Here is a 10,910-nt window from a genome sequence, read left to right on the forward strand (position 1 = left end):
CCTAAAGTTAACTTTGGATATAATTTAGACTCTTATTTTTATATTAAACCTAAAGAAAATAACAAAAGGGAGCAGCCCAAAATGACATTCAAAACTAGGCCTGTAAATGAACTGAACGTTCAGCGAACCGTTCATGAACCGTGCGGCGAGAAGTTCGTTTATGTGCGTTTATTTAATAAATGAACGAACATGAACAAGATTTTGTGTTCGTTTAATTAAATGAACGAACATGAACATAAGTCTCGTTCGTTCATTTACGTTCGTGAACGTTCGGTTATGTTTGTTCGGTTATGTTCGTTTATGTTCGTTCGGTTATGTTCATTCATTTATGTTTAACCCAATCTTCTTAAATCAATTTTGGTGACCAATTTGTAAGTATCTTAAAAATATTAATTAATCTGATATTCTGATGACCAATTCCATAATTAACCCAATTTTATTTGGAAAATCCAACAATATTAACACGGTTTAGTTCTTTTTGAACGATCCATAAGTTGCATACCCAGCACCGTCAACATCTACTGCGCCGGAACCCTATGTGACTGCACCACCAGCTGGTTATCCGATGAGCAAAGAGGAGTCCCAGAAACCGGTTGCTTTCGAAACCAAGTCCAAAGGTGATGGATTCTGGAAGGGATGTTAAGTATTAAGCACCATTTCTTCTACTCAAATAATCTTATTTTCTTTCATATATAATGGAGTATTCGAATTTACAAGTAAATAGTGATCAACCAGCAACTCAAGTCAGCTTACTTTGAACTCAAGAACCCAATAATGGTGAGGCCTTATTACATAGGTTGAGAAGTTCTTTAACGCGCTTCATCAAACAAATTTTGTGCACCATCCGGATATGAAAGTTTAGCCAGCCGAGAAAGAATGGTTTTTGATGTATGAGTTGGTGTGAACAATAAACCAACATACTTCTCTCATCTCCCAATTTTCAACTTCTACATAGCACAAAGCTAATGACATGTTTGTTTGATCCCTATGGATTAAGGTCGGCAATCACATGAAACACAATCTGTGTTCATCTCGACTGTTGTTGAAGGAGATAAGAAGAAAGAAAGTGGAGGAACGTTATGCAATCCGACATCAGTAGCAAACAAGCAGCTCGGGATTGGTAACTTATATAAAAGAAGATGGGGGAGAATAGGTTTAAGCATCTTTGCGCTTGGGGCAATGTCGAGCTCGGAATCGAGCTTGAATCGAGCTCAGAATTGAGCTTAAATCGAGCTCAGAATCGAGCTTGAATCAAGATCTTAAATTTTTTTTGAGTTCGAGTCGAGTTTCAATATTATATTTCGAGTTCGAGTTGAGCTTGATAATTTTAAGCTCGCGAGTTTTCGAGTCGAGTCGAGCTGACTTTGAAAGTTTTCGAGTTCGAGTCGAGCTCAGCAATACTCGAGCTCGACTCGGCTCGTTTATACCCCTAGGGTAGGGTCTCCAACGTTTATGTTCGTTTATGTTCGTGTTCATTTATGTTTGTGTTTGTTTATGTTCGTGTTCGTTTATGTTCGTTTATTTATTAAATGAACGAACATGAACAAGTTATATTCCTTAATAAACGAACATGAACAAAAAATATTTTGTTCGTTTATGTTCGTGTTCGTTTATGTTCATTTATTTATTAAATGAACGAACATGAACATACCTCCGTTCGTGTGCGTTCGGTTCGTTTACAGGCCTATTCAAAACAAGACCCAAAAAGAAGTACAGGAAAAGGAATAAAACCCGTACTTTGAATGTGGTGGTTAAGAGATGTGTGCATTTAGCAGTGCTCCGTGGACCATATCAATGAATTGATCGTCCTGTTATAGATACAATGCTGGTCAAATTCATGGCAAAATAACAGTTAAAAACAATAACCAATTTCTAGTCTAAGGAAAAATAATTTTTGTAATCAGCATATCTTTCAAATCAGCCTAGTGTTTAGCTCGAAACAATGCTGATGTGCAGAAAAAAAACTAACCTGAACCAGAGCAAAAAGTGTATCTCGAACTTTCTCTTTGTTGACAATCAGACCATAGTTCTGAAGGGGAAGAGCAGGAGTAAGAGATGGTGATGGTGTGGGTGGTGGAAAGGGTTGGAGCAACGGAGCACCATAAGGACGTTGCAAACTCGGAGGAGGGTTAAGTAGAGAAGTAGGCAAAGATGCAGAGACATGTGTCAAAATCTGTGCAGAAGAGGAAGGAGGCCCAAAGAATGTTGAGGGCTTTACAAGATTTGTATAATTGCTGTTGCATTCAGGAGTATTTAGTGGTTTCGACGTAGTAGAAGATGATAGAGACAATAGTTGCAAGGCTGATTGTGTGGGGGAGGCAACAACGGCAGGGTTAGAAAGTGCGGCAGGCATAGCCACAGAAGATTGGTATGATTGTCCAGAAACTGCTACATTCGAACCACTTCCAACACTCTTAACTGTCCGCAACCACATAAGAAAGGATTTAGGAAATATCGTCCCAATGCTGAACACATTGACATCTGACTGTTCAACAATAATATTGCCACATAGCCCTAAAATGTTGATTTTTTCTATCTTTTACATGTAATTTTTAGAACTTAGGACATGGCAGAAAGAGATATAGATTAGAAAATGGACTAAAGAGTTAGTTATAAATTATAAACTCGATTTGATGCATCCCCTCTTCTTAATACTAAACATGCTTCACCAAACAATTAGATTCGAAGTGCTATCCCACAATGCATAAGAACGTCCAAGTATTGGCTGTGAAAGTAAAATCACAATTCTGATCATTAATTCAAGACAATCTATCATTGTAGAGCTGCACAATGAGCCTTCAGATAGGATTGAAAATTAATTCATTAAGGTACAGTGTTTAGAAAAGACTGCATACACTGAAGAAATTCACAAAGGCATGATCATCAGAGGCATCAGCAGCATTGGATACAGTTGATAATGATGGCTCCAAAGGACGGTCCATAATTGCCACTGTTGGAGCAGCCTCCAGTTCTTCAAACTCACTGCATTTGTAGTTAGTGTCATTACTTCGAAAATTGCAAAAGAAGAGGAAACTTCCTTAAATATTTATAGGAAAGTCACAAGGTATTACCAGTAATGGTGATGAAAAGTAAGAAAATTTCAAATATCTTGGGAATTTACAAATTAAACAGAACGGCATCAAAATTGTTGATTTCATAATTCATATCAGTTAAAATTTTTACAACTGAATCTACATTTCAAAGTAAAAATCTCCTCTAAAAAATACACCAGAAAATAGTAAAAATTGGGCAGGATCACAAAAATATTGCTACTATTTTATCACAGCATACTGGTGGCTGAAACAAAAGCACAATAATACACCTATTTTGGCAGATTAAAAAAGGATTACAAAGTCCAATATGATAATACTCTCAGGAACTCAATTTACAGAAACATAACATAGGGAAACACTGACATATCTTACAGAAACATATAAGACAAAAGATGGTTATTTAGTTTTGAAGGACTTTTATAGTGTTTGCAAACTGTAATCTTGATTGGAAAAATCGAAGACAAAAACCCTAGAATACTAGAAATCAAGAGCAAATTCAACTCGATGGTGTAATGTGAATATGCTGATCTTAGAACGAAATGCTAATTCCAAGTTTATGAGGAAACATATGCATCAACGTTAAGAAATGAGGAATATAATGCTTACCTTTTTGTCGTTGTTGCCTTTGACTTCTGAGGAACCTTTGAGTATGCCGAAAGAATCCTGAAGATGCCAAACGCACATAAAAGCTCAAGGCACATGGCAAGCCAAACCTTATGGTTTCACTCAAAATACAAGGGCCAAACCATGCTGATTATACATTCCATGGCACTCCCATACACTGCCTTTCAGTAATGTAAAGTCTTAAACAAAGGGTGGCCTAATGGTTATTAATAACTCAAAATAGGAAATGAGAAGTAAACAATTTATTAGGCAGATTCACCGAAGGGGGGGAAGTCACAAAAATTAACCCTCATGGTTCAAATTCAAAATAATCATATGTAATGCAAAATGGTACCTACGAAAATGTTTATAAGTGGTAAAACATGCAAATACAGAGGGAGAGAAAACCCTTCTTATTACTATCACAGCCTAAAGGCACACCAGCCAAGTATCAAATGACCCATGATTGGGAACTTGGCAAAGACAGAATACTCATATATGAAGTGTCTGCTAGCCAAAAGAAAAACAAAAGACAAAAATTAGTTGTACCTACCAAAAAGGTTTGCAACTTCTTCAAGTTCACGGGCATCATAGAACCAAATACCATTTATTTCCTGAGAAGCATTGCGGTAAAGTAGATATTTGTCCTGAACTTCATACTCAAAATCTCCCAAGAGATTTTCCACCAAATTATCTGTTTAAAGAGGTGCATTGCGGTTTTTTAGTACTAAATGAACAAAGTCATCTTATGATATTCTAATTTTTAGCTTAATTTCCCCTCCTACCAAAGCAAAACAACTCTAACATTACTGCAGAACTCAAAAGGCGAATCAAAACATCAAAAATGTCAGAATAAAATTGAAATTGCATAAGTAAACCAAGCATTTTTGGGACTTGTTACAAGAAGACAAATGTAAAAAAAATATTGACAAATGGAAAAAAAACAGGGATGGCGTGGCACTAACCAGTGTTGCATCTATTCATCACAATAAATTGAAACCTAGGCTGCGTATTCCTGAATTATGAATCGAAAGTAATACTTTACATTTATAATTTTCAAACAAAAAAAATTCGCATGAAATTGAAATAAAATAAAATAAAACTTTCAAAGTTACCTCTTGACAACAAAAAGAGATCCTTCGACGTCCTTACGGCTCTACAAAAAGGGAAACAAACCAAAAAGAAGTAAATGAAAAGAAGAAGAAAATAGGAAGAAAAACGAAAAGCATAGAAAAAGGAAAGAACCCATTGGCTAAGGTCGATGTTGAAGTCGTAGAAGGCGACATGAGCAGCGGTGAAGAGAATTTCCTCGATGAAAGGGTCGATGCGACGGAGGACCGTTAGATTGAGTAGCTTGGTGCTTTGCTGGTCTAGATTAGGCAATAATTTCGACATTTTCTTCTTTCAATAATTCAATTGGAACGGAGAAAACCCTAAACCTAAGCCTACAGTTGCACAAATTCTGATCCTTTAGGTTTTAGGAAATGGGAATGATCGAGAAGCTAAACTCCGGTTGTTGAGAGGGTGTACAATGTAAACATTAAATTTATAATTTATTAAAGGGTAAAGTATATAAATAGCCCCCAAACTTTTAGGGTAATTACATTTTGATCATTTAACTTTTAAAATTTGTAATACAACCATCGACCTTTTAATCTTTTTCAGTAAGATTACTCCCCCATTAGATTTTGTTGACGTGACACTTAATTACCATCAACCCCGTTAACCCCATTATATTTCTCCTTCTTTTCATCCTCTTCATCTGTCTTCTTCTTCTTCGCTTATACGGAGGAAGGGCGACGATGAGGAGCCACGACCAACTGGATTTTATTCGGAATGGTGTGAGGACTTCAACAGTGGTGGCGGTGTAGCGAACGAACAACCTTATAGGCTAGAAATCGATCAAAATAGAAAAGAGGATTTAGGGTTTTTAACGAGATTTGAGGCCTTATCCACAGCGAACGAAGGTAAGTCCCAGCAAGTGGCTAGAGAGAATTTGGTCGAAATGGGGAGGCGCTCTTATTGGTACCGATGATGACAATCACCAACGACTGACGATGGAGATCATAGATGGGTGTTCGAATAGTTTTCTCACGATTTGGGATAAAGAGTGGACAGTGAGTATAAATCAAGGGTCGATGTGTGGTCTGGAGACGACATCGGTGATAAAAGTGATGGCGATGTGACCCACCGCTGACTAGAGGTGGGGTGAACGGGAGAAGAAGAAAACAAAGAAGAAGTTAGGGGGAGGGGTTAACGACAGTTAAGTGTCACATCAGCAAATGGTTACGACAGGGATAGGGACCTCCTTACTGCAAACGATTAAAAGTTGGGTAACAAAAATGCAAGCGCCCCTAAAAGTTAGATGATTGCACTGCAAGTTTCAAAAGTTGGGTGATCAAAATACAAGCGCCTTAAAAGTTCAGAGACTATTTATATATTTTACCCTTTATTAAATAATGTTACTCAATTCTTATAATATATATTATTATGTTTAATATATTATAATAGTTATTATAACATATTAAATTTATTGTTTTATATTATCATTTTTAAAAAATCTAAAGTGATTATAAGATATTATTTGTTTAGAATATTTATTAATTATTGACAACTCACACACATCCACGTAATATTATCATATTTATAGTTTATTATCGTAATTAGTATAATATAAGGTAAATTATGCATTTAGTATTTAAACTATCAGTTTTGATCCGTTTTAATACTTAAACTTTCAATTTTTTTCAAAATCATACCTAAAGTTTAGTTTTTATTTCATTTTTAGTAATAAAACTTAAATGTTGAAACAATTAAAAGTTTAGGTGTCAAAACACGTTTAGTACCTAAACTATACTTAAGCTTTGGAAAAAAATGAAAAGTTTAGGAGCTAAAACGGACCAAAATTGATAGTTTAAGTACTAAACGCGTTAAGTTTTTAACGACGGATATTAAAATGAAACAAAAACTAAATGTTAGGTATGGTTTTAAAAAAATTGAAAGTTTAGGTGCTAAAACAGATCAAAACTGATAGTTTAAGTACTAACCATGTAATTTACCCTATAATATATTATATTGAAATGTAAATGTGAACTTTGTTTAAATTTGATAAGTTTTAAAGTAAATATTCCCAACCTATTATGAAATACAATAATATATTATATTTTTTAAATCTTATAATTATTAAAATATATTGAATTTAATATTTTATACTATTGCATTTGTTATAATTTATCGTAATAACTCCATTTATTACGGTTTACAATAATATATTATCGGTTTCCAATATTTTATTATAATTATTGTTGGATAATACAAATAAAAAATCTTAAAACACATTAAATTAAATTTTATTTTTATTTAGAAGAGAAAAAATATTTTATATTTTATATCTTTAGGTGAATCATAAATTGTTACAAGCGTGGTTAAAAATCAAGCTTAAACTAAATATTTTTTTCTGGATTTAATAGAGGAGATGAAAAATCAACTAAGAGATGGGAGAAAGAGAAGAATTGTTGCGGAGGGAGAAGGAAGATGAAAATTTTAGAATTTGATCAAAAATTTTGATGAGTTATTTTGAATTAAAACTCATTTGATAAAATGCGTGAGTTTTATAACTAAAATTTTTATAATATTAGTACACAGCACCATGTTTGTTAATTTTTTTTAACGATTAATTACCAAAACATAATATTAAGAATGACTTTAAAAAAATGTTGGATGAACATAATAGAATATTATGAATAAATGAGTGGTCAAATATATAATATACTCTGATTTTAAATGTTATAAATATAAAAAAGATATTGATTTTTTTAATAGACATTGACATAATTAAATGTCATATATTATGTTTAATAATTCTATTATTTTTTTTATCAATTTCTATTTAGGAGGAAAAAAAAATTTTACTCCAAATGAGTATTGAACCCATAATTCAGGGAAGGAAGGAGACTAAAGTGAGAGAGCTTTTAACAACATGCCTCTAAAGATTTTTTATTATTTATTTTTAAAATTTGATGTGTTGTCATTTAAGTTGAAAATCCTTTTCATAACCATCTAACGGTCAACGTTAAAATTTATTAAGCAAGGTTGAGGATTCGAACGCTGACATTTGTATATGGAGTAAAATGGGTTTGACTTAAAAGGTTTTTTTTTCAATTTAGGAAAAAAAATGTTGGAACTTTGATGTTTTAGTAGAAAAAGTGAATTAGTTGCAAATAAATAGTGAATGTCATACATTAATTTAGGGTAATTACAAGGTAATATATGTCTTAGAAATTCTCAATCATTTGACAATGAAAGCTTAAAACACCCATGTAGTCTCTGGTGCTCGAATTTGGGACTCCTAGGGATTACAACTATCCATTTAACCACCGAGGTAGCTTGATTCGCGTCTCTGAGTTATAATTTGATGAATATTTATGAGGATTTTTTTTCTTTTAAGAAGAAGATTAGGAGAACTTTTTCTATATAATTAAACCAAAAGAGCAAGTTTGCACCAGAGTTTATGTTGGAGTATTTGAATTTGTAATGTGTTATACACCCATTTTAATTACATGCTACTAAACTCAGGGTAGTAATTTCCTGGATAGAGACTACAATGGCTCCAAATGGTAACTTTAATCGGTGGATGAACTGAGGATTGCATGTTACCTAAGCACCTTGTGTTGTACATAAAGGAAGAGCTTTTTCGGCCTTAAAATGGATCGACTGCTTCATGCAGTTTTTAAAAACTTGTGCAATGGATTATGTAATTTCATTTATACTTGAAGACAGTTTGGTTGAAAATCACATAATTGGGGAATAATTGACTTTGCCAAGTAAACAATTTGTTATTGTAGGAAATTAAAGAATCCCATAACTGAGGTTAGACAAATGAACATGAAAATAAAATAACCTAGAAGCTTTTGTCCTCGTGGGAAAGAAGTATACAAGGGAGAAAAAAGGCACCATGAACCGAGACATAAACATTTATATGATTGTACAACGCATAAGAACAAGTCCATCATTTTGCATCATTGAGAAGCACACATTTGTTCTGAAACGGTGCTAAGAAAGTTGAAGCCTCTACCCCAAATGGTGTAGGTGTTGGAGCATTCATATCCTTTGGTATGGGGAACATGAACTCATGTGTATCGGGGAACGGAATAGGCGATAAAGCAAGCGGTGTGAGTAGCGGAATCGCTTCGGAAGGACCGGTCATGGCAACGGAGGCTTTCATTTGATCAAGCTTAAGAAATTCTGGGGCATGTTTTTGTAGCCTGGTGGGTGGCTTACCTACTTTGGTTTTGCTTATCCCAATGAATCGTTTCTCAAATATGTTCCCACACCCCTCCATTGTTGAAATCATTGCCAAACCGATTTTCTCCTTCGCTTTCTCTCTACAAGCATGGAAATTCCAGACATAAAAAGGACATGAAAGGGAATGAATGCCTTGTTTTGGAAACCAAAAAAATGGAGGTTATCAGTTGGTTAAAAAGTAGTTATCAACGACAGCTATAGGCAACGATCACTTACAGCAAATTACTGAGGGCTTGAATTATTTGTGAGGCTAATGTTTTTCGAAATAGTCCTATAACCTAACCAAACTATTGTTTTAGAACTGACAGATTCATTACATCATAGATTTTATGAAACTGGAAATCTGAGACAGCCACAACCGCGTCAGAAAAGGCTGATGGTTTAACTGGTAGAGGAATAGAATCAAAAGGAAACAGATAAATTTTCGTTGAAATGTTAGCTAAGTCAAAGTCAAACCTAACCTATATATATATACATATTAGATTATTTTAACTAGAACTTGAAACAAGATTTGCTGTCATTTTTTCCCCAAAAACAATATTTGTTAAAAAAAACAAGAAGAATAAAAAATGTTTACTTTATATTCCGAAAACACGATATATGGTTTATGTTTTCTAATATAATAGTATATATGATTCATGAATTTTATTATTACTGTTTATTGTTAAAACTGATTTTTATTAGGATATTATCCGTGATGTAATATAAAATCTATGTAGCTTCAGTTCCGATTAAATTGATAAATTTTTATGGACCTAAAGCAACCCTTAGGTAAGCTCCTATGCCTAATGGACCTAGGATAAGTCGTTATGGACCCAAGGTACTTCTTAGGTAGATTCCTACGCCCAATGAATTTAGGGTAAGTGCTTATGGACCTAAGACACCCCCTTAGGTAGACTCTTACGTTTCGGCTAGGGTAAGTCCTTATGAACCCAATATGCTCCTTTTTATGTTGGCTCCTACACTTTGACTAAGGTAAGTCCTTATGAACATAAGTTATTCCCTTAGGTTGGTTCATACGCTCAATGGACTTGGGATAAGTTTTTATGAATGTAATTTTTAGGAACTGCGTATCGATGGACAGTTGGAGGATAATTAGGATAATTATGTGATTTTTAAACTAAACTTTATTGTCTCTTTAAAATTGATTTTAGTGAAATAAATTAGTATTGTTTTAAACTATACGTACACTCCTCTCTGTATATGTTAAAACACACTAAAGTCTCCATTTTAATTTTCTTAATCTGTCTCTCTCGAAGATTCTTCTGGATTGATACTTGAAGGATCAATCAATAAAATCTCAAACTATAATTGGAACATGTAGATGTCTAGATCACGATTAAAATTTTATGTTTTGCCAAATCCATGCACGCGACCTTTAGCACCATTTGGTAGTTTGGATTACTGAACTTTTCTCAAAACTCATTATATCAGTTAAAAATGATGGATCATGATATAGTTATCAACCTCAATAATGAGAGTTCCTTCGACTTTGCTTATGGAGTACGGTACGCATGTAATTAGGGGACATGTAGGTTATGCCAGAGTATGTAACTTATTTTTTTTATAATGTCTACTTTTGAATTATGTCTTAATGTTTGATTGATTTCTGAACTTATATTTTTATTTTGTTTTTATGATTTTTGAATTTGTTTTACAAAAAATTATTTTTCTCGAATTTTTATTTTGGGTCACTTCGAAAGCCCAATATGACATCTTAGATTGGTTAATGGGCATATAATTTTTTTCTTAATGTTGACCGCTACGACTAATAGCGTCCTTAAAATTCTTTGTTCTTATCAAATTTTTTGAATCTTAGATATAATAGACTGAAAAACGTATTTGCATCATTTCTTTTTTTACATAGAATCTATTCATCAATTTGCATTTGATGTTTTTAATCATAGTAAAGATTAAGTTGTCTCTCATATCTAATATGCATCTATTAAA

General features: G+C 33.5%; 1 protein-coding gene across 1 annotated transcript; it reads right to left on the reverse strand.

The window, feature by feature from the left end:
• Positions 1 to 1,720: 1,720 nt before the first annotated feature.
• LOC120150274 (mRNA-decapping enzyme-like protein) lies at positions 1,721 to 5,172 on the reverse strand. The gene is made up of 8 exons (XM_039162966.1): positions 4,902 to 5,172; positions 4,772 to 4,812; positions 4,622 to 4,671; positions 4,206 to 4,350; positions 3,660 to 3,716; positions 2,856 to 2,982; positions 1,970 to 2,422; positions 1,721 to 1,808 (listed from the first exon to the last, which is right to left on the reverse strand). Exons 1-8 carry the CDS (start codon positions 5,049 to 5,051, stop codon positions 1,752 to 1,754), a joined length of 1,080 nt encoding a protein of 359 aa, XP_039018897.1. The 5' UTR covers positions 5,052 to 5,172; the 3' UTR covers positions 1,721 to 1,751.
• Positions 5,173 to 10,910: the final 5,738 nt, after the last annotated feature.

This window comes from Hibiscus syriacus, unplaced genomic scaffold (genome assembly GCF_006381635.1).
Source record: "Hibiscus syriacus cultivar Baekdansim isolate YM2019G1 unplaced genomic scaffold, ASM638163v2 tig00111022_pilon, whole genome shotgun sequence".
Lineage (NCBI taxonomy): Eukaryota > Viridiplantae > Streptophyta > Magnoliopsida > Malvales > Malvaceae > Hibiscus > Hibiscus syriacus.